Genomic DNA, 25248 nt, shown 5'->3' on the forward strand with positions numbered 1-25248 from the left:
ATCTATGCCGCCAATTTGGTTTGCTCTTTTGGGCAAACGCGGGCACTTAGGAGGCTGAATTCTTTTTTGTTAGATAATTTGATCAAGCTTGCATCAGTTTTAAAAAAAATGGAATAAATCGACGAATTCGTTTTTCCAAATATTAGGAAGAAATACGGAGCCCTCCTTGGAATCCATCCCTGTAGAAAAATTGAGTTTGAAAAAAAAACACATTTGAGCGGCACAGATAGCTTGCACACCCTGTATACACCAAAATTCGCAAGAACCCTTGATTTTTACTTAGATAAACAAAAAACTGATAATATTCTTGATCTTAACCCTGATGAACTTTATTTTTCAAATAGTTGTATATATGAAAATTAAAATACAAATATGCTTCTTTGTCTGATGCCTTTTTCTTAACTCAAGCTAAACTTAACTCAATACTAAAAAAAATGGAACTCGATAATTACTACTCAAATCCAACACTATTAATAACTATAATCCAATAGAATGTATTTTCTTATTATCTCTCTTTCTCTCTCTTATTCTCTGAGGCACAATCAATTATTAAAGCCTTGTAATGGCTATTCGTTTATGATATGTAGGGTATATTACTATACATATGTAGAATGGACAAATCAGGAAACGTTTACTATATTTATAATTTAATAGTCATAGTAGCAATATTTCAAATAATTATGAATTGATTAATAGAACATCAACATACATACACCATTTAAAATTTGACGGGGCCTCTCTCCTTCATTCATCCCCCTGGGAAAAAAACCAACATAATATTTTAATTACAACCATAGGTATATGGTAATTAAGAAGTACATATTAAAAGTATGTTTATATACATTATATGTATACAATGAAACATAATGACATGTAAACGATCATAATTTTTTAGTTATTAGTTTAAAAAGGGATATGTTTATTTGGCAAATTTTGAATGGTTAAATTTAAGTTTGTATTTCCTTGATCACATACGTATATTACCACGACGTTTTGTTATTTCATGTCCACGATAGTTATAGTATGTATCCTAAAAACATAAACAACTCAGTCTACGTCTGTATTAATGATGTCGGCCTTTTTCGAGAGATAAACAATCAAGTTTTAAAACAGTAAAAATTCTTCTTTATTATTAGTAAAGAAAAAGTTAACTATTAGATATCAAAATGGACCAATAAATAATTGTATTTCTTCAATCTCACCGTTTATCTCAAAATATATATCTCTAATGCCTACTTTTATTATATATATGACCCAGGGGTTTTTCAGGGTGTGGGCTGGAGGGGTTTGTAGTTCCCCCTTCCCCCCCCCCCAAAAAAAAAAAAAATAAGGAATTTTTGCTTTATACTAGAAAATTTAATATTTAAAATTTTTTCCCAAAAAATTTAAGATCGAAAAAAGTCCAATGAGAATTCAGCCTCCTAATGAAAAGAGCAAACCAAATTGGCGGCATAGATAGCTTGCATACTTTCTATATCAGTCAAATTGTTTGGCTTACGCACTTCCAAGTGCCCAAAGCTTGAGAGATATAGTAAAGATGTCCTTGTTATTTGAAACTAAATATATTATTTTAAATAAACAGAGCTGATTAAAAGTTTCAAAATCTAGGTAAGTTATAAGGAAAAAGGGATATTTATAGACTAAGGTCCATACTTAAAGGTATATGCACTTTTACTTATTAGCACACCTTTAAAAAATGTGTTAAAACTGCTGCTTATCTCAAGGTTTATGCTCTACGATTATATTATTAAGATGACATTTTGCTATTACCACTTAAAAGACATCTTCTTCTTTTTTGCCATAAAATGCTTCCTTGTATGTAAACGCACATGAACATTATATTATTTTAATGACACACATCAGACATTGGATGTAGGAACGTTTTTTCTTTAAATGTGTTGATAAAAATAAAAACTTTCTTATAAGACGGCTACAATTAAATCTCTCAAAAAATAAAGATTGAAGTCATCTAAAAAGTTTCAAAGAAAACAAATTTCAAACAACCTTTTATCCCGTAATGGCATTCCCACAACAACAACTACTCCTCGTGTCTGTGTTTTCAATTTATCTTTCACTTATTAGTGTTCTAACCCCGAATTAGCTCTTGTTAAAGCATAAACAGTTTCCTACTACCAAATGAAAAATAGTTCCTCAGAAAAGAAAGAATTGGCAAGGTTGTACTTATATCATCTCCGCAGATTAAATCAGTTCTCACGGTTCCAGCTCTTAAAATTTATTAAAAAAACGAATTTTGCTATGTAAAAAAATAAGATTCCAAATATTTCATAAGCAAAGAAAGAAAAGATATCACGCTAAAACCGGTCCTGGGCTCAGATAATAACCTTATCCCTACTCAGGTTGGAAAATGACTCCATGTAATACGTTTTGCATAGAGTTTTGCAATAGCTAAGCATAGTCCTATACCTATACCTCTAGTTTGAACCGACTGCTGATCTGAGACGGGAACTGAAAGACCCATTTTCAACCTAAACCAAATACAACCTTGAAAATTAACTAGCTACCAACTGATTTAAAGTGAGTTTTTGCTCTTTTTTCCCCCTGGAAGGAAAGGTTGCGAGATACTATACAGATTACTATGTGATCTATGATTTGGTCCTCAATTATCTTATTCAAGAGATAATACAACTCATTGCTAGGATTTACCTCACTAACATAAAAATGTACACTGTACACTTTTTTTCCCCTTGATGAGTATTATGAACGTTGATTGGTCGAATTATAATTATCCGTAGTTAGGATTTTTTCAACAACTGTTGAATAATAATTTCCTATTGGATGAATTGTTTAACTGCTACAAATTAATTTCGGGCCTTTTTCTGTTTCGTTTTGTATGAAAGACTGAGAGATGCCATAAAGGTTATAACGTGTGTATGATTGCCTGCTCTAGTCATCTGATTAAAGGGATAATGGTACTCATAACTAAGTAATTATTAGTATAACTTCTCAGGCTTACAGCAAATAAAACATTTACAATATACCTACAAGATACAATACCTTTTCTCACATAAAAGTAACCTTAACAAATTCCGCATTACATATTGTATGAACGGCAATCTATGTACAATAATCAAAATGCATTATTTGGAACATGCACCAAGAACAACACACACGTAGAGAGAATTAAATACTATTAATAAATCCATTTCATCATAATGATACTCTACACATTCACAAAATAAATTAGATCGACTCAAATGCTCCTTACTACTTCCTTTTCTGTATGCATTAAAATTGGCATATATTTGTTATTATTGTTGCACGATATTTCATTAAGGCCCATTCCAGGATATAGAGGGCCCATTGTATACATATATAGGGTGATCACTACTTTTGAAATTAAATATTATTAAGGGCCCGATTTAAAATATGAATGTGGCATGTCTAAGGGTCAAAAAAATAGTTCTGGCTTCACTCTTAGCATTTCCAAAACTCACCAGAGCCATTTTATAGACTTTGGGTAATTTTAGTATGAGGTTGCCATAATACATAATTGATTTTAGATCCATTAGAATATATTTCACTATGTTGATGTGAAAAAGGTTTTTTAGTCATTCTCAAATGCTCACATACGTCTCCAACACGGCGTTACCTCGCTAACACAAAAATACCAAGTATTTTGTTGTCAGCTGTCGATTCCCTCGTTTCACTTTATACGTCATGCCTATTTCATAATTTATTCTTTTTGATTAATAAACGAAGAAATAAGTTATTCAACACTTTTGATCCGTTTCCAGAGGGACAGGAATACAATTTTTTGTCACTCCCTCGTCGTATATATAATGACCATTTTATTACTTTAGTAAAAATTTTGCCTATCATATATAAACACAAATGTCTAACTACTCTTTTAATAAAGTGTTACTAAGCAATATTACTATTGCGGTATGAAATAAAATATAACGTAGGATTTTAATATGATGAAATATGTCTTTCATTTTTAAAAAATTTAGGGAAATGATATTACAAGGATTGTCTCAGAGTATTTAAGAGATAAATTGAAGTTGGTATGATTGACTTATTTATCTAACTACCAGATGATTTTGAGCCTTTTATTTGTTTCTTTTGAATGAAAGGTCGCGTTTTAGACATTTACAAAGTTTAAGACGGAATCTTTGATAATACTCTATGAATGATCGTTTCGTTGATTCTTAAGAGTGCATCTAAAATCAATATATACTTGCAACCTCATAGTGTGATGAGCCAGAATCTTTAAAATGGCTGTGGTGAGTTTTGCAAAGACTTGGAGTATAGTTAAAACCATTTTTGTAGTCCTTAGACGTGCTACATTCATACAACTTTAAATGGGTACCTTAATACTATTTAATTTCAAAAATACTGACTACTTTAGTACATATGTTCATAAACAAAAATATAAAATACATCCGTCCGTGTTCTAGTTTTCATGACTTTGTTCTCAATGAATGAATTATAGTATGAGTTTAATTACTTTTCTTCTTTTTTGAGTTGTTAATTAATAATTATTTAAAGGATGGAAAACAAAAATATTTGAAATTATTATCTTTGTAAAATATGTATAATATTTTAAGAATTAATATTTTTTCCTCATTATATTATTAGTTAATTATTATGATTATGATGTTTAAAGAGCTAATTTAATTATCATTGGATTTTTAAAATTGATGTTAAAATTAGTCTAGACGCCCTAAAAATCTTTTATGTATATTTTAGTAGGAAATTTCAATTTCCTTATTTTTTTTAGGTATTTTGAATAGAGGTTTTTTTACAACTTCTAGAGAAATATATTAAAGTAGTGAGACGCGTCGGTTAGTTGAAGTAGATTCCTTGTCTTACTACTAGTATCCTTTTCCCCACGCAAGATGTCTCTTTATAGGATATCACAAATGATAGCACTTTACCATTTTCTGTCATGTATCTACAATTTGTACAAGCAAATTGTACAAATGAAGAGAAGGCCTTAATTTTTTTACTTGTAGATTTGGCTCATTTCTGTACCTTTAATTACCTTAATATACCTATCATCGGTTAATTATATTTGAGGACATGTTTGAACAAAAGTGGTCGGTTGGTCACCTTAATATATATATATAATATTATATACAATTGGCAATTTCTTTCATAATAAAAAATGTAAAATAAAAGTCAATTTAAAAATAAATAAGAGCCAAAGGATTTTTTTTATTAAAAAAAGTCTAATAGGGTAATAAACAAGAATAAAAATATAATCTTTAATTTTACTAATTTCAAAACATTAACTCCTTCTCCTTAAAACTGACACTAATTGGGGCCGTAGCCATGGCCCTCCTGTTGTACAGTCCCTGTATAATGATGCTAAAAAATGAATATGAACTAAAAAGAAAATTATTTTGTTTAGATAATGAGAAGAGTAGAAATGTCAGGTTAATTAGGCAAAATATTCAATCCTTTTAATCACGTTTACTCTCTACTCACTCTCTTTTATCAGCTCTATCACCACCTAGTTTGCCATTATCACACAGCCTACTCAATTTTTCACAAAAAACGTGAAAAAAAATAGTGGTCTTAAAATGACTAATTTGTAGTGGATTCATCGTCAAAGGAAATCAATTTTACCAACAGAGTTCACTGCATTACGGGATTTTTTTTTGTTTCTTAAAAAAATTGCTTATTGATTATAATGAAGGAGTTAAATATTCATTTTTGAAGGCAAGGAGAAGCAGATAAATTAAAGGAAATCATTAGTTAAAGATTGAAATTTTGTCGAAATAAATACATGGAAAACAAAAACTAATTTGTATTTTTCTCATTAAGAGTCATTATAATATCCATTTATCTATTTCAAAAAATTTCACCTCTATTGCCCTTTTGTACAAAATATAATATATCTTAAGGATAAATCATATTCATATTAATAATTAATTAATGAAACAAATTTCATTCAATTTCAAGTACTACTAACTAATAAAAATAGTTAGCAAAGTTTAAGGTTAAGAATGTATTTTTTTTATAAAAAGGCACTCCTGATACTCATACAGGATTTGAAATGCATATGAAAAAGTAGGGATGGGTTTCGTATATTTTTTTAAAGCCCGGGTAGTAGGGTTTTTTATCTTGAAGGGAGCCCATCTCTTTTCTTCAAATGACATTGTTATTGTTTTTTGCTAGAAAATAAAGCTCAATATTCTATTTTATTTTTTTAGAAAAGAATAATTTTCAGCTTTTCCAAATTATGTATGTACAGAAATCCATAAAATATGTCCTGCCGATATGCACAAGAAACCCAAAATAAAGGTAAGTTGAAGATTTTGGTGGGGAGAGCAGCTTAGCTCTCATGACGTTTTATTACATCAGCTGCAAGTAACTGTGAGAGGAAGGAAATAAACACAAATCCCACTCCGTATCTAGCAATGATATAAACAGGAATGACTCCAATATGGATCCTCAATTCTACTCCAAGTCCAACAAGGACATACACTTATAACTTCCGAGCAAACCCTCATTGTTACTCTTTGTCTTTCATGAGCAGATTTACTAGTTATTACTTTATACTTGGTTGTTATGTCTTCATGAACTAAATAATAACAACTTTGGAAAATAAAAACCCTGTTTAGATTGCCGATAAGAAAAAACCGCTCCCCTATCTAGGACATATTTTAGACATCCCCCTTCTATGTTCATTTATCATTTGTTCGCAGTTTTTTTTTGGAAAAAAATATTTCTTTCAATTTTTAAAATGATCTCTTTTAAATGTTTTCTTCGCGTACCATAGTTACAAATTCTTTCTAGCACGGAGCACCAATCAAGTTCCAAGTCCGGATCAAATGCTCTCCTCTAAAATTGCGTGTTTGGTACATTGATGTTCCGTGTTCGAGCATTACCCGAACACATTCCTTGGGGCCACGTAATAGGGAGTCATGGCCTCTCCACTTTTTGGGAAATTACAATTATCCAATAGGTACTAAGCAAAATAAAAAATATTATAGTTATTACCAACACATTTTTTTAAAAATGACGCACAAAGCCTGATACATAATATGAAGTATTCTCCTTAGTTGAATAAGATAATTTTCCACCAATTATAAAATTATTTAAACGTTTTGACGTTAATATTAATGTGTTCAGTAAGGAATAGAAAGTAACTCAAATTGAAGTATATGAGTATATGTACCTATTTGCTTCAGCAAAAATAACCCCCTAGCAATGTTATAAATATCGAGTAAAAGATAATGTGTAATACTTGGTGGTTATTTATGGTTTCGGAGGAGAAATCTATGGTTTTATACTTATTACTTATGTATATAAATATGAATGATTATATTTTATGATAAGATAAGAAATATAAATACATACTTACAACGTAACGAGAAGTTCTCCAAACAGATGATGGAATCATTAGTTGCCTTTTCAAAGGTTATGCCTAAATAGTTATATCTTTTGTTATGTAATTTTCATTGGCTTATTTTTAAATGTCATTTTTTTAAATTTATTCAAGAGAAGAATCAGATAACTACAGAGTTCAAGTCATTATTTTTCTAGGTTACATGTAATACGTCGTTGCTTTTATTTAAATATCGCAACCTTTTCTCCAAAAGGAAACGGAAAACAAGGCCCAAAATCAGTTTTTTGCAGTTCTTTCAACCGTGGAATTATTATTCAATGATAGTAGGGAAGTGTTCAAATCAGTTTAACAAGAGGTTACTCGAATTCAACTAATCAATGTTCAGAATACTGAAACGGGGGAAAAAGCAGAAACCTCGATAACTGACAACAAAATGCAGTATAAATTTTTGTTTCAGTGAAGTAATGCCGTTGTCTTGCTTCATTTGTCAAATATTACGAATATCAGTCCTTGAATAGCGTCTTAAATTTTGAAGCACCCTCTAGACAGTATCATTTTTACCAATACAATAGTAAAGTATGACAGTTAACTAATTAAATTGGTTTTAGCATTTGTGAAGTGTCTTTCATCTACGAAAATAGTTTTGCATTATTTTTAATTTAAGCCTAGTTCAAGTACATGTTGTTATAATATTTCTCTCATTTTTTGAAAATGCACTAATGATGACGTCATTTAGCAAATATGGTTCCATGATCCCTACTACAATATAAGACTAACCTAGGGAATGTACTTTTAAAAATATTTTGTTTTTAAATCATGTGTTTTGACTAGTTTAACATTATAAGTATATCTAGAGTTTCATAAAATATAACATACCGCTATGCAAAAAAAAAAAATCTGGCAATTGAAGAGAGTAGCTTAGATGTCATGACCTTTTATTAAATCAGCTACGAACCCTACAAAAGAAAGAAAAGGAACACAAACTCCACTCCGTATCTAACAAAAATTAGGTAGGAATTACTTCAATGTCGATTCTCATTTCTAATCTGAGTCCAAATACAAATCTTCAAAGTTAGTCTCTGTCATTCATGAGCACAGATACTAGTAATTTCTTTATACTTATAAGTTATTTATTCAATAATAAGAATAGCAGCTCTAGAAGATGAAATAAAGCATTGTCCAGATTGGCAACTAGAAAAAATCTCACACGTGTTCTAGATCATATTTTTTTCTTCCCTTTGGATAATTTAGATGTATTATATAATTATGATAATTGTTTGAATAGAACAAATTAAAAGACACCTCCATACTTGACCCGTAATTATACAAAGTACATACATTTATACATTGGTCGTGTAAATGTATGGTAGATAATTTTGAAGAGAAATTAATAGCAAGAGAAAGTTGAGGATGGATGTTTCATTCTAGGTGCGGCCAAGGAAATTCAAATAATAATAATTATTATTAAAATATATATTAAAGAAAAGAAATTTACAAACATCTGACGCAAATTATTTAATTAGATTCCTTGAGATTCCTCCGTGCAAAAAGCAGGTAATTGGTCTAGCATGTGCAATTATTATTCAACACATATTTGTATTCATGTGTAAGATTCCCATAATGAACACTAGGGTGGGTCATTTTGAGGAAATGAGATCAACTTTTTCGAATTTTGAAATTGAAGTATCGGAACAAATTGTGTATTGGTCTAAAAATACCTTGTGTAAAAAATGAATTCGAGGGAATTGGTTTAAGATGTCCCCCAATAAATAAATATACACTTTTAAAATGTATATTTTTTCATAATTTTTTTTTCTTAAGATGACTACTTAATTTTAAAGACAAGATCATTCTACTTATTTTTTATAAGGATTAACTATCTATTATGTGTTGATGATTAATAATAATTATGATGTTAGAAAAATTAATAAACAAATGGTTTAGCTCTTGATGTATAAAGCCTGTAATACCTATATTTTTTCCATTAGAACGAAACATGAACCATTTGATTATTATTATTATTATTAGGTTAATAATACCAGTCAAGTTTCACTAAAAATCAAATTTCTGACCATAATTGCTGATAATTATGAAAAAACCAGGAAATATGTATTAATAAACTTCCAACTGAAATGGGGAATCTTCAAATACGTTCAATTTTCTTGAAATATGGTATGGAATACTCTGTCAAAGTATTTCAAATTTCCCCAAAACCCCCATCATTATTGATTTTCGACCCACTCTAATGCCCGCAGAACTGGATATTTTGTATTGCAAAAAAAGAATAAGGGTTCATCAATAAATAAACATATTTAAAATAAATTTGGGGGCTTTATAAACATGAACGTCGAATCCGTTGTACCTACTTTAACAACGCCTCCAGGATTCGTCTTCATATGAATCTATGAAATATTTCATAAACAAAAGAAATATTATTCCTATGTATTCTTATTATTCAAATCATATATCCCTAAAGACCTATTGTAATGTAATATAATAGATGGATGAATAAATAAGTGCATGTGGGAAGCTCACCTTAAGTTTGCCATATGGCAGACTACATGTTCTTATTCATTATTACTATAATTATATACAATATATATTATAAAAAAATTCGACTTATAACAATCAAGTTGGATCGATTTTATTGAATGTTATGCTTTGTCATATTACTTTTCACTATTTTCGTACTGGTTACGGTACCAAAATAGTTATCCGTATTTTCGGTAACTGGAACTTCTGTCTCAAATTATTCTTGCTCAGTACATTTTACCCTAGGATATTCCGCCTTATAGACATTTTGTCTCAAGGTTATTTCGCCTTAATATATAAATATATGAGGATCATACTTCTTTTTTGTTTATTTTTGGTTGAAATCGATGTTCCCTTTGATTTTTTAAAACTAAATATGTCATTTTTATTACTATAAAATGGTTGTTTTCTTTTAGTTATTAATGAAGTTATGTACTTGCATCATATTATGTTTTTTTGTCCCTGCAAGAGTCGTTTTCAATATGAATCATCCATCATGTTTAATGATAATTACTAACGGAGAAGGAACAAGCACTTCTTCTTTTCGAATCGTGCTTGTAATTTATTATTATTATACTTATTTTATTACCTATTTACCTGGTTCGAGCTCATTACATAATGATATTTCTATAGTATGTATGCATTGAAATTTTGGGGGACAATTTCATCATTTTTTTTTAACAAAAAACAACAATTCAATACGTTTGATTTAAGATTACAAGATTTTTTTGGGGGGTGGTCCAAGTTCAGAAATTTGTGGGCTTTTTTATAAATAACAATTTTTATCCTTGCTTGTTTTATAGAGAATAATTTTGTTTGGAGTGCGGGGGAGCACAGAAATTTGAGTATTAACGTTATCGGCGGGTCATTGTTTTATAAGGCAATGATACTGTAAGTAACATTTTAAATTCGACAGTATCCCTGGTCTATATAGTAGCAGTATAAAATCAAATTTTCACAATTAAAATCCGTTTGATTACCACAACAAGGTAGTCAATTATTAATTAAATCATGTAGATAGTTCCACAAAGTATTCATTTTGTACAACAAGAAATAATTTCAAAAAGTTGTATATATATAATTACAACAAAGCTTAAGTTAAATTCATTTGTATTACCGTATTGTATAGTAATCAATATCTCAGCCTCATCACTATCAACTCTATTTCTTCTTTTTGATAGAGCTTCCATGATATTATTCCATATTCAAATATTTTAAACACTGATATGATACATTCGTAGATATATTCAAAAAATCATGCTTATCCTCCATTATTCCATATGTTTCAGGATCATATCCAAGAGGTTATGAATAAATGGGATAGTATAGATGACGAAATATGGGCCAAGATCATCGTGTTAGAAAGGAACCGTCGCGTAGCGAAAGCCTATGCTCGAGCTCCTGTTATCACGATTAATGGCTCAAACGATGGATTCGATGGTTTTCGAATAGGTGTCGGAGGATTTGAAAACCCAATGAGGGATCCGAATACTGAAAATACCATCAGGCAAATTGGAAATGTAAGTTTTTTGGACTACCTAATATAGATATTATTTGCCTATTGTAAAGTACTGACCGTCCCCTTTTCCCCAAGATATATTCTCTTTTTAGATTTTCTTCCGAATTTTTTGATAAATTCCTTTGTTACTTAAATTTATTCTCTTTCCACTTAAACAAAAAGTCAAAATTAAAAAAAAAGGAAAGGCAAAAAAATTCTAATAAAAAAAGAAGAGCAAAAATTATTAATACTTTAGGTATTCGTTAATTGTATTTATGTTAAAATATTAGCACAACCCCGACACTTCCTCCTTAAACTTCTACTTGCATTTTTTAAATTATATTTTTCTAGAAAGGTTCAATTCTTTTTTATTTTATGCCCTTTTGGATAATTTTTTTTAGAAAAAGAATTATATTTACTTTCTTTAATGACCTTTCTTTTAATAAAATGTCGATTTTCTTATTATTTCTGCCCTTTTTGTAAAAATTTATTTTCAGTGTATATATTTGAAACTATATCTAAAGCAGAGCCCCAATCAAGAGCAGGCCTTCGAACACTTGCTTCCATAAAACAGGCTCTGATCCTAACTTATAGTATGCATCTTAGACTAATTTTTTTAAGTTACTAATTGATAAATGATTTTCTTTAAAATGATAATATAATACCCCACCTATTTTTCATTTCTAATATTTATTTTCCATCACATAACAAGTAAAGTAATTTTTTCCTTCTGAGGAAAGTTTTGAGTAAGATCGATTATATTTAAAGTCAAAGAAATACTTGTACGAATTACAAGGTTAATGAATCCATCTAAGGATACTTTAAAAAGAATTAAACTAATCTGTAAAAAATAACTTTTGAAAAATGTATTAACTCATTCATCAAATCATGAGAAAAACGAACAACCCTTGTAATTAAAGTCTCGCTTTAAGAATTGTCTATGTATAATCAAGCCTTGATTCTACATAATTATTATTATTTGACAGGGTATCAAACTAAAAATGGATGATATAGGGAATATTTTAATCAAAAGACTGTCAAAAGGAGGCGTTAGAGTGAAGAACACGACAGAAGAGAACGCAGTTAGTAATGATATCCTTAAATTACCTGGAAGTCTCCTCGAACTAGACAAACCTTTCAAAGTAAGAGTCTATAAAAATAAATTTATCTCCTACAAAAATATAGTATTATGCATGGGGTTGTAAATCCTAAGCACTTTCGGTATGTAAAAAAAAAACAATATTGACATCCACGTCAACAATTAGCTGTCATGACGTTTCATTTACAAGTAGCTATGAAAGGAAATAAATTAATACAAATACCACTCCGTATCAAGCAAACTCACATGCAGAAATTACTCTCGATTAATGTCGATTCTCAATTCTACTCTGAGTTCAACAAGGACTTACACTTATAATTCTCCAAAACATCATCAGTGTTGCTCTCCGTCCTTCATGAGCAGATTCACTTTACACTTAAATATTCCCTCCTCAAGAATAAAAGGATAATGCTAACAGCTTTGGAAAATAAAAAACACTCTTCAGATTACTAATTACTACAAATACAAACTCTCACGCTAAAAATACTTAGAATTTACAACTCCAGTCATGCATAAATAAGTTATAAATCCCTCATTCTTTTGTATCACAGGTTTTTGACATGAAAAAGTTCCAACAGAATATAAATAGAGAAATGAAAAGAGCCTATCCGGATAGACGTCGATTAGAGTCTCAATGTATAAGCGCAGTGTCATTTGGACATGCTGACACAGATATTTTAGACTCACCTATATGGGTACTAGTAATTAATGTTGTTGCAATTGAGATGTTGAAATCTAAAATACCACCACGTAAGTACTTGAACATACAAAATAATTATCGTTATATACTCGTAAAACTTCTTCTTTTTTTAAATCATCATCAAAAATGGAAATGATGTACATGACAAATATATATCATTATCATTTCTTCAAGTTCAAGAAAAATATAATATATTTTTTTTAGTAAACTTCTTTGTAACTATTTCTACAAAGAATCATTTTCCTTTATGCATGACTCAATGTTGAAAACTTTGTAGTATGTTGAAAAACAAAATTAAATATAATTAAATTCGGTGGTTTAGTATGTGCATACTGTCATGCAACATAAAAACTTTTATGATGTATATTTATACATGGAAGTACATAAGGTAATTTGATTTTATACCGATTTTTACTTCCATTGATACCACATATATTCTAATTTGTCATAAAAATCACTTAACCCTATAACGAATATTCATAGCTCACAAAATCACTAGTCTGACGTCCCTGAGTGATGAAATGTATCATTTGGGCTGCTGAAACTTTACACTACCTGGACTATTAGCTACCTAAATTCAAAAGGAAATGTCAGAAGGTGATAAAACTGTTTTCTCAATAACAGTTGAAATTATCTAATTAGCCAATTTTCTTGTTCTTGTTATGTGTAAGTAAAATCCCCCAAAAAATTAATTTCGTTAAAGGCAGGGTAGTCTGCAGGGAATGGGCTGGAGGGGTTGTAGCCCCTCTTCCCCCAAATTAAGAAATGTTTACTTTCTACTTGAATGTTTAATATTTGAAATTTTTTTTGAACAGGTGTGTATTTTTCAATTTTTTTTCCACAAAATTTGATATTTGAAATTTTTTCTACAAAATTTAATTTTTGTAAACATCTATACATTTTGGATTTTTTTTATGAAAAGCTACAGATTTTTCAAGAAATTTTACTTTTTGGAATTTTTAAGCCAATCCAAGCCTCCCATGCCCTCCAAAAATATAATCCTGCGAACGCCCCTGAAATGTGTTATTACGTTTTTTTAAACATGGTTAAGTTCCTTTTATTTTGAGGTATCAAAACCTGAAAATGTCAGGGCGCCCTTGTTCCTTTTTTTTAACATTAATGTGGGTTTTTTTAATGTGTCAAAATCGAACACTTTGAACTTTTAGTTTGAAATTAATAAATTTTTTATTTCAAGTAACTAATTTTTGCTGATATTTATAAGAAAAGAAAAATTATTTTATCCATATGTCCCTCTATGTAAAATTAGATTTATTATTTTTCGAAATAATTTTCGTGGATTTAACACTCTTTCGATGAGACAATACATTTTCAATATTGGGAGTTCATATGTAGGAAAGTTGTATATTTTTCTGTTTAATGAATCATTGGTTATTTACATATTTTCAATTACATGCATAAAGTTTTCCATGCAAAATATTCTCAACTACACAAATCCAGAATCTCAAAAATTATATATCAAATATGATACGTATTCCATTATAGGGGTAATCAAACTTTTTAAATTGCAAAAAAATGTACTAAGTCTGAAAAAAAGTTATCTAAATATTCACCAATCTCTCTATTTACATAATCAGACATAACAACGACATTTAATTTTATTAATTGAAATAGTTGGACCTCCGTCACCACGCATTCGCCCTCACACACTGGAAAATGGAATGCATTCCCGTCCATTTGGCTCAGGATCTAGCGATGAAGATCCTTACAGTGTAGCAGGAAGTGGATCCAGCGGTTCAAGTGGTCCAGGTAATCACATTATCAACAGAGGATACTTGGGTGGCAGATCACGTTCAAGAGAAAAACCTCCAAAATTACCTCCACGAGATACTGTTTATGGTAGCAGTAGTATATGGGCTAAACCCGAGCAGCCCCAAGTTGTCACATCACCCAAAACAAAAGAAAAGAGTCAAGGAGGTAAGTTTTATTATATTTGTAGACAGAGCTGGTGTTAGCGTGAGATGGTCCCTTTTCATTTTTTTAAATTGGATTGTTTTTTAAGTTCCCTTTTTTAAAAATAAATGCAAGAAGTCCGTTCCTTTTGTATCAAATTGACCTTTTAGAAAAGGGCAATCCTATTTTCATTGACTTCTTTTAATAAATTTTATGAATTATAGTTTTTCTAGAAGAGCATTTATTATTTACTTTCTTAAAATAACCTTTCTATATTAAAATTCTACCAAGTGAAGAGCCTCCATCAAAACCCTAAACCCAGCCTTGATTGTAGGCAACTTTATGAGCGAGTGTTTAATTATTTGTTTTCTTTTGTGGTTGATCCTTGTAGATGATCCCTATTATAGTGGTTTGCGGGCTCGAATTCCTAATTTTGTAAAATCCCGCAAAAAGAAAGCCAATCAAACAGTAAGTAATATTAAGGAGCCAACATCTTCTATGGTTTTATCAAGTTCCTCCAGTGGTGATTTGATGTCATCAACAAGGAGGCCGATGGGATATAATCGCGTGACCAACAACAACAACAACAATAACCATCATGCAGTGACATCCTCCGATTCCTCAAATACAAGTCTTCCTCCCATTCCTTCACATCCCTTTTGGTGGCATACTCGACTCTATGCAGATCCAAATAGTGTAGATTCATCAGACTCTGACTATTCGCATATCTATGGGCGACTTCCCATTCCAAATCGAGGTGCTTTCCGTAAATTTCCCACCAAGCCAATGTTCTTAAGGTAAATGGTGATATTCTAGCATTAAAGATCTTCATGAAGACTAACATCATCATTATTTTACATTATTTAGTCAATGGGAATAGTAAAGCAAATCCCCGTTGTACTTTTAATTACATTTCTTTGTTTGTTTGTTTTTTAAACTATCAACCCCGATTTGGAATCCTAGCGACAACAGCAACAACGACAGCAGAAACATTCTTCAACAACGATCTTTATCACGGAATTTACTATGTATCATTGTTTAAAATTAATACTTTTGATAACTAATTAATCATATGTAGATGATGACCTACACATATTAAATGTATGTTCAACTTCTTCTTCTTCTTATGACGTGTCTTTATTTTCTTTATTATATGTAAAGTTCAGATTCTGTAAAATGTGTAATATGTATTTGATTTTGAAATTGTATCATTTTTTATACCTATTGTTTGACTAGTATATATTATTATAGTGTTTGAGCAAAGAGTAAAGTGCTCTATAACTTTTTTATATATAATTTTGGTTATTTGTTCATGGTTTATTTATATAAAGAACACTTATTAAAAAAAAAAAAAAAAAAAAAAAAACTCTTGAGTTATGAGTATATTTATCCCATTTGACGAGGGCTTTACCAATATGGATTTTTTGGGTTTCATAATTATACATAATTTAAAGGAGGAAAACATGTTTAAACTGTAACCACCACAACTGTTTGCGTGATTGGAGCTGGGGCTCCTCCAGATACATGGGATACACTAATAGGGGAAAATAAACAAATACATTAGTCGTCATACAAACACAAAATAAATCATATAATTTTTTTCGAAATTTGTATATTTTGAAAACGAATGAAGTCAAATCAAAAATAAGGTCGATAATGATTTGTAACAAATAAACAAATATAAATGAATTTTTTAAAAAAAATCCTGAGAAAACAACATTAATAGAAAATCTTTTATAAAAAACATATTAGCCTTATCTTTAATATACTAAAAAATATTTATAATGTACCATTCAAATTTGATGTGTTTCTCTGATCGGAAATATAATCCTTCTTAGCAAAGTTTTCCGCTTATTACTTTGCCGAAAATGATCCATCTTTCCTATAACAATTTGTAACAGAAACTATGTCCCAACTTGCATTCTTCTTTGATAGTATATTTATAAAGTTTTCCACTTCCATTTGCCTACTTGTGCTGATAGAAAATAAGGATTAGTTTTTGGTTTTTCATAATAGATTCATATAATTTTTTTACAAATAAAACTACTATATATAACATTTCTGATAGAAGAGAGAGGCCACCCACCTCTAGTACATATTTGTATTAATTAAGCATTAGATGTTTCTTGGTATTTGAAAGATAAGTCTAATCGGCCTTAAATTTTTTGACGGACCTATTTACTCTACTTTCTATGTGAACGTAATATATTCTCTGTTTGCATAACTCAGAAGACATGTCTTACATCCCGGGCAATACTCAAAAAAAATTAAAATCTTCAATTGAATCAATTTTAAAAGAAAAACAGCTCTTAAGAATAATATAATAACGTATATCTCATTTTCTACCTTGAATATATTATGAATGGATAAGTTATATAACACAAAAAGGGAATGTTATGACGACTAACGTATAGCACTCAGAAAAATATTTTCTCTTGTGTAATTCATGTCCCGATAGTACTAAAACTCATGGTCTGAGCGCAATGATTTGTTGAATTGGAATAGGCTATTATTAATCTCTGAAAAATTATCCACAATTATTGAATAATAATTAAGTATTTCATTGTTATGAAGAATTAGCTAACTTCCAACTGATTTCGCACCTTTTTTTCTGTTTCTTTTTTATGCTCAGATTGTGGGATAAAATAAATATAGATATTACCTTCGTTACCTGTTAGATAAATAAAATATCTGTAATAATTGGTAATAAATACCGATTATTCGAAAATTATCTAAAAATCGGCTAATTAAATCTGATCATTAATATATATCATGAAGTTTATTCTGTAGATCTGTATTATTTAAAAAAATTATTAGTATACATTTTTCATGTAATTAAAAATTATTCAACAATATTAAAAACAAAAACCACAAAAATAACGAAATCACATCAAATATATCAAAATAAAACCTTTCAGGTAAAAAGTTAAAAGTGATATTAAATTAAAATTTTAAATTAAATGCAATTTAAAGTACTCGAGTACAAAGTTAAAATAGGAATTATTCCAATTAAATTACTGGCTTTTATAATTTACAGCTTATATGAAATATAATGTGCCTTGGTGATAATGGCGTCAATTACTGGTTGTCAGAAAGTCGATCCTTCCAAGCTTCTTACCATGTCACTCTTCAATGAGTTGTACATATAATACCCATATAGGTCAAATGTAGTTGAACGTATTCTGACATGATGGGATCTATCTTTTCAGGTATTTCTTTGCAGGAAAAGCATAAATATTGTGTTTACTTAACATGAAAATAGGAGGGGGGGAGTGCTGTATTTTGTTCTGTATTACCCTCAGTCGAATGCTCTGGCGAATATTGCCTCACAACCAAGAATTCTAACTCATCAATTAAACAATATTATATATTTATGGTTTCTATATCGAGCTTCCTCGTTTGAATGTAGTAAATCGCCTAGTGAGGTGTTACAGGGATGAAAGATGCGGATAAGGTAGATAGTCAAGTCCGTGGACTAAGAGATTCCTGACGTCTTCTACTCTTATCTTAATTTAGTTGATCTATGGTGTATTAGAATAAACTACTATATTATATAGTATACTTCTTGTATTCCACCTCTAAGGGATGTTACAGATCAAAGATCACCGTACTTCATTATTCATCTCTAGTCTTAAACTATATCATCCTTCACTAAACTCTTAGAACTTTCTGCAATCAACAATATCATTCAGTTTTATGCCTCCATAATGCACTTAGGTATATGATACTTCTATTTTCTAATTCTGACTCCTCTAGGATTTGGTGCTTGATGCAATATGTTCGAAAAATGGATACTTAGGAACTTTTTGAATTCATTTATGAATCATGGAGATTAAGCTTGTTCTCGGAAAAAAATGCAACAGAGACGTGGTCTTTTATTGTAAATTCACCCTAAATCTGCCGATATATACTTATTAATTATTTTTGTTTGATAAAATTTAACTATTTCAAGAATTGCCAACAAAAAGACTTGGATTTTATATATGCTGTGAAATTAGATGGATAAAAAATAACATTTATTAGTTAGAGTAGAATTACAATAAAACAAAAATTGATTATATCATACAAATAGTCTTATTTTTTAATTAAAAATATCTAAATTAAGTTTTGGACATCATGAGCAATAATAAGTGTACAAATTCTTAATTTCTATTTTTGATGGGACATAACAATGGCTCGATTAAATCGAAATGGCCACGTTGCCACCCTGTGGACCTTTGCAATTTATTTTGATGCGCCGCCAATTCTGGTTTAGCATGGATTTCTTTTAGGTACTGTAAATGAATCCTTCAAAGTGCAAATGCGTTTATCCCTCTCCTTTGTACAAACTCTATAGTACAGATTTTGACTTGATGATGTGCTGTGGGAAATGGATAACAAATTAATAATTCAATTATTAATATAGTTTATGTCTTAGCTTCAATTTATTGTGAATGACTATTGACTAACATCTAGTGAATTATATAGAGAATAGTTAAAAATATTAAATATGTGACAAATATTTAAAACTTTACTTTGACTTTAAACGATTTGTATTAAACATATCATTGGACTTATTCTTAATGAAACATTAGTTATGAATGACGATAATCAAATTTGATCTTGATTTAAAGAAACATTCTTAAAGTATAAGACCAATTAAATGAAAAATAGAAAAAAATTTTGCTAACAATAAAATATTAACCTCCCTTCATTTAAGTATATTCCATATTAATCCAGCTTAAGACATCATTACATGGATTCTTACATTCAATTCCATTTTTAAACAGTTGCTGCATCGCCTCTGGCTATCAAATACAACTTCAAGCATTTCATTTTTCTAATTATGATATATTTCATAACTATTTTCTTAAGATTCTCTATTTTGAGCTTGACTAAAAAATTTAATTAATGGAATAACACTCTTTAAATCTATAGACAAAGTCTGCAAAGTATCAGATATTCCCTATTGGACCTATGATCCATTATTTTGGTAAGAGATGGCATTTATATTCATTATCTTCATATAATGAGATAACACCTCATTTAGCCTAGGTAAATACCTTGGACGTACCAAATTGTGTATAAAGTGATTATTCTGCAAAAACGTTTAATAATATTATAGCTACAATGTAACTTTGATCGACTGCATCCAACTCATTTATGAATATATTCAATATATTTCTTTAGTAAGGAATAAACATAATTTTTTAAGTACTGGGTATATTTTTGTCATAAAAAGTCATCAAAATAGTGGAGAAATAAGTAATATATTAAGAATAATCGGATATTATGTAATAAACATGAAACGATCATGTGAAACATAAACTAATAATAAGATCTTAATTTTTCACTTATTCTGAATATAATAAATATTGAACTCAATATAATGATCTTGCTAACACAACTGAATATGATGTCTTAAGTAAGTCTTGAGATTTTGACTATCATTTCTTTCGATATATATTTTTGTAAATATTTAAATGATACACAGGACATAAAAATTTTAAAGCATCCCTATATTCATATTGCTTGAACAGTTTGTAACACAGACCAATAGTAGTTCTACAACTGATAATGATGATCATCTTGCCAAATGTTCAAATAAGATTAAAACAATCCAACGTTGATCATTGTTATTTTCTCCTATAATAGTAATCCTCTGAAGAAAGGCATAGGTACAGTTGATCTTATGGATCAGCAAATTGCTATTTGTCTATTGAATCCCAAGTCATCAACACGTTTTTATTAAATAATTTTCGTTAATATCATTTAAAATGAAAAGGTTAATTCCTATATCGTAAAATTTGTAAAATATTATAAATTACATCTTCTTAATTGCAATATTATTATTACCAAGAATCGGATTCAATATTATGAAGAACAACAAAAAGAGCTTTCATTGTCATCGCCGAGACCAACAAAATTCTGAACATGTTATTTAGATTTATATTCACTATAGTTTCATAAAAAACATAAATATAATTGTGAAGGTTGTGCCCGGCTCATATTCAGGGTTCTATCCGTACCGGTTTCGGTTCTTTCATTTCAACGGTTTCAGTCTCAGTTCAGCTTTATCGGTCTCGGTTCCGATCATTGGTATCGATTCTTTTTCATACATGCTCAGTTTGGTAACAGGTACTTATACAATGGACATCGCTAGAAAATTCGGGCCCAGGAAATAATATAAGATACAAATAGGGCCGTAGCTACCTTATACGCAGAGGGCGTAGTGCACAAAGTTCCTACAGGGGCCCGAAAACTAAGGTTGCTTAAGGCAATGGTTTTCAAATTGGGGACCATGAGGGGGGGGTGGCTAGGAGGGGGCGCAGGAGGATGCAGAAAAGATTACTTTCAGTCCACAAATACATAGTATACATGTTTCTTATAAAGGGGGCCTCAGCTAAAAATGTAAGGTTAGGGAAACCCTGGCTTAAGAAATATAATAGTTATCATATTATTGGTGCCCGAAAATCTTAGTAGTTGACCTGGATTCATAATATACCCCACATATTCCCTCTTTTATTTCCACCGCCTGCTACTTAAAACTACTTTTCCAGATCCATAAGAAGCTCTTAGCTATTTGGAACTCAGATACAATTGTATCACCCTGGCAACGTAAGAAAATCATTGGAAAAATGCTGCGATTGCACAAACAATCATAGAACATTGACTTATTGATTAAAGTTAATTTATTTATTATAATATATATTTAATTTTATTTATAAATTACATATTCTATATAAGAACAAAAGCACAAGAACCGAGACCGATAATGAATATATTGCGGCCTCAGTTCGACTTTGTCGACTCCAGTTCTAGTGGCTCAAGAATTTAATTATTTATGACAATTAAACAATATAATTGCAATATATTTTCATAATGATTACGTGTAGAGTAGTGTATTCTAATAATAGATGAACTTCGACTTAAAACTCTCCTGGCTTATCGCCTAGCAATATGTTTAATTTTCAAAAAGGCATCAATCGAAGGAGGTCGTGGATGAATTCCAATCAAACGTGCGAATTGGACTTCCACCAAAGACTCAAAAGTTTATCATGTAATATAATCAATTATTTTTTACTATGTGAGGTATGTGAAAATTAAATTAATGGGTTGTTTTATAAGGATGTCACTGGGCTCCATAATCTAATTATTCATACTTAAATGATCCGCTTTAGGCTCACTTTGAAGAATTAATGTTTCTGCGGAAGTAGCCAGAAGGACGGTGGCGTTTGGTACATAATGCAATTCCTACTTTATTTCAACATTCTAATATAAAAAACAACGAAAGCTCAGGTTTAACTGAAACAAAAAAAAAGGTGGAAGTATGCATGAAATTGTACAACACATGTCTTAATTATTGCCCACATATAATTAGCATTAGTAACTTAAGTGTATTATTTCCTAAAAATGTTATTTAAATTTATAATGAAAAATTCATTTAAGTATTTAATATTTAAAAGGTAAATTCGGTTCTTTTTTAGCTTTATATTTACTTTAAAAAATTAAATTTTTAATTGAATTATTTAGTAAAGATAATAAAACAAAGTATAAACAACTATTTTATAAAAAATAACTATTTTTATTTTTAAGAGATTTACAACTATACATCAGTCAGATGTGTTTAATTCCTGAACCTGAGGCTGCAGATTTAGACTTTATTTTTTTCTCTTATATTTTCCCTGTTGTAGATGTTTTGTCTGTCCTCCGCTCTTTACCTTGAGTCCTTTAGTACTAGCAATACTATCATTCATTCTTTTCTTAGTTCTTATATTCGTCAATCCTAGGACTAATCCAATACTATTATGCATCAATGACATTATTTTGAAACTATCATATATACGCCTTTGATAATTTTTTGGGATGTTTCTGTTTGATTTTCCATGTTAAAATAATACATATATTAAAAATAAGACATAATTAAATCAAATAATTTATCAAAATAAATATTTTCATTTTGATTTTCATGACTCTATTTCACCATATTTAAGGAGTTATCCGAAAATTCCTTCTAAAGCATTTATTACAACATCATGTTCAATTCAACGTATAAAATAACCTACTAAAACTCCTTATTTTGCAAATTCTTGTCACGTGATTATGTATAAATTTTTATTAAAGATTATATGTAAGACAAGGTATGTTGAAACAATCAATTTAAGAATCTAATTTCAAATTTAAGAATCTTATTTCAAAATTAAAATTTTGATGATTTAGTATAGATAAGCATTATGCCCCTTGATTAATAAATAAAGAAAAATGTATTGAAAAAGAAAATAAATTGTACATATGGACTAAGAACCTGCCACTTTGTTTTCTTCAAAATGTTATTAAGCCCATCGATGAGCTTGAGGAATAGATTTGGTGCAAGTAACACTCCATATATTTAGAGAACTCATTGAAAAGAGGCTATTTTATGAAATAGTTTTAAAGGAAATAAAACCATTTATAAATTTCAAAAAATAATTACAAAAGTAATTTCCTGACTTTAAAAAACTTTTAAAAATTACTAAATGAACAAATCCATCATATTCTGAGCAATTCCTTTTTTATTATTATGTTGTTTTTTAAATGTGTACTTTCCCTATACTCAGTCGAGGTTGAGACTGAATAAAAAAGAAGTCATGAAAATCCGTATGTTTGTTGTTCTGAAAGGTTCAGTTGTTTATAACATTATATACTTGCGTGAATACAATAAAACATACATTTAAATTTCTCAAAAAGTCCAAGGTTCCACAACATGAAATTGGGCTAAATTATCGTACTATACCGCATGGATTATTATGTTTATTAAATAAAATTTAATATTAAATCAAAATGTTTCCCTTGGACAAAGATTTAGGGATTTCAAAGGTGGGTTTTTATCACAATCTTTGTTAACAAGTAGAGTAGTAATTGATCAACAATGGTCAATATTACATTATTGCCTTCATCACAAATGCAAAAATTAAAATTTTGAGCCCAAAAGCTCCCTTATATATCTTTGAACTTATACTAACGAATAAAATAGTTTAATTTCAAATATATATATACAAAACTCGCAAACTTTGGGAGTGGGGTTTGACTACATAAAACTCTACACAAATCGCTTGCGATATTTAAGTAAATAAAAACTTTTATAACATGGAAAATGTATACAGGTTTCACGTATAAACATGATTTTATGTAATCATAATAGCAGACAAACAAAGCAACTCTATATTTACGTGATATAGTAAGCTCTCTATAATCAAGATTCGTCATCTAGGATAAACCTTTCTTTTGGATATACATATGTTCAATTTCATTTAATATCTATAAGATATATATCTAATATCCCAATTGTGTCACGCTTATTTGTAATTCAACTTCTGCCAATTGTTTGATCTCGCATGAAACCCTATAAAACTATTTTTTGCTTAAAATTTAAAGATATTGTCAACTGTACCCTCGGGTTTTTTTTTTTTTTTTTTTTTTTTTTGTTATAACCTATTTACTGCATAAAAATTTAACTTCCAGAAATCTGATCTTTAAAATTTCAAAATCATGTTCTATTCTCCTGTTAAGGATGGATAGCCAGATTTTAAGAATTTTTGATCTCTAAATTTGTTGAATTTATTAATTTCAGATAAATTCATTTTTGTCACTATGAAGAGTGCAAAATGCTATTTTACATCAATTTTCATGTAATTAAAAAAGTTTGGATTTATTTGCTGAGGTTTAATTGATGCAAAACGTTAAAATCGGTCTAATAGTTCAAAAATTAAAGCATATAATATAACATTTTTACAAAAATTAGATTCCTTGATTTTATGGATTTCAGATAATATATTATTGTTGTCACTATATGGGGAGTGCAAAATGTAATTTTTCTGTTTACTTATTCAGTCAATGGAGTCCGCAAGGCGGGGGCTGTAGCCCACCTTCCCCCAAATTGAGATATTTAAAAAAATCAATCATTAAGTGGAAAAAAGATTAGCCCCTCCCCACCCAATGAATGGTAGTATTCCTTTTCTAAAAAAAGGTCATTGGGAAAAAAAAATTAATTTTTTGAGGGGATGAAGGTTTTTTCGATTAAATTATAAAGCTCACTCCCCCTCTCCCCCCCCCAAAAAAAAAATATATAAATATGAATATCTAATCCTGTGGACGCCCCTGTCATTTCGTTGAGTAAAGTTTGTATCTTTTACAATATTTAACGATTATATAATGTCAAAAAAACAGCGGTC

The 25248-nt window shown here is 29.5% G+C and overlaps 1 protein-coding gene across 1 annotated transcript in view; it reads left to right on the forward strand.

The window, feature by feature from the left end:
- LOC121114889 (uncharacterized) overlaps window positions 1-16424 on the forward strand; it is a 53333-nt gene extending 36909 nt beyond the window's left edge. Inside the window, exons 2-7 of the mRNA XM_040709000.2 lie at window positions 11140-11370; window positions 12335-12490; window positions 12999-13197; window positions 14780-15082; window positions 15450-15855; window positions 15926-16424. Of these exons, the coding sequence (XP_040564934.1) occupies window positions 11140-11370; window positions 12335-12490; window positions 12999-13197; window positions 14780-15082; window positions 15450-15855; window positions 15926-15938 (1308 nt within the window). The 3' untranslated portion in view covers window positions 15939-16424. The remainder of the gene's footprint in view (window positions 1-11139; window positions 11371-12334; window positions 12491-12998; window positions 13198-14779; window positions 15083-15449; window positions 15856-15925) is intronic.
- Window positions 16425-25248: the final 8824 nt, after the last annotated feature.

Source organism: Lepeophtheirus salmonis, chromosome 3, assembly GCF_016086655.4.
Source record: "Lepeophtheirus salmonis chromosome 3, UVic_Lsal_1.4, whole genome shotgun sequence".
Taxonomy (NCBI): Eukaryota; Metazoa; Arthropoda; class Copepoda; order Siphonostomatoida; family Caligidae; genus Lepeophtheirus; species Lepeophtheirus salmonis.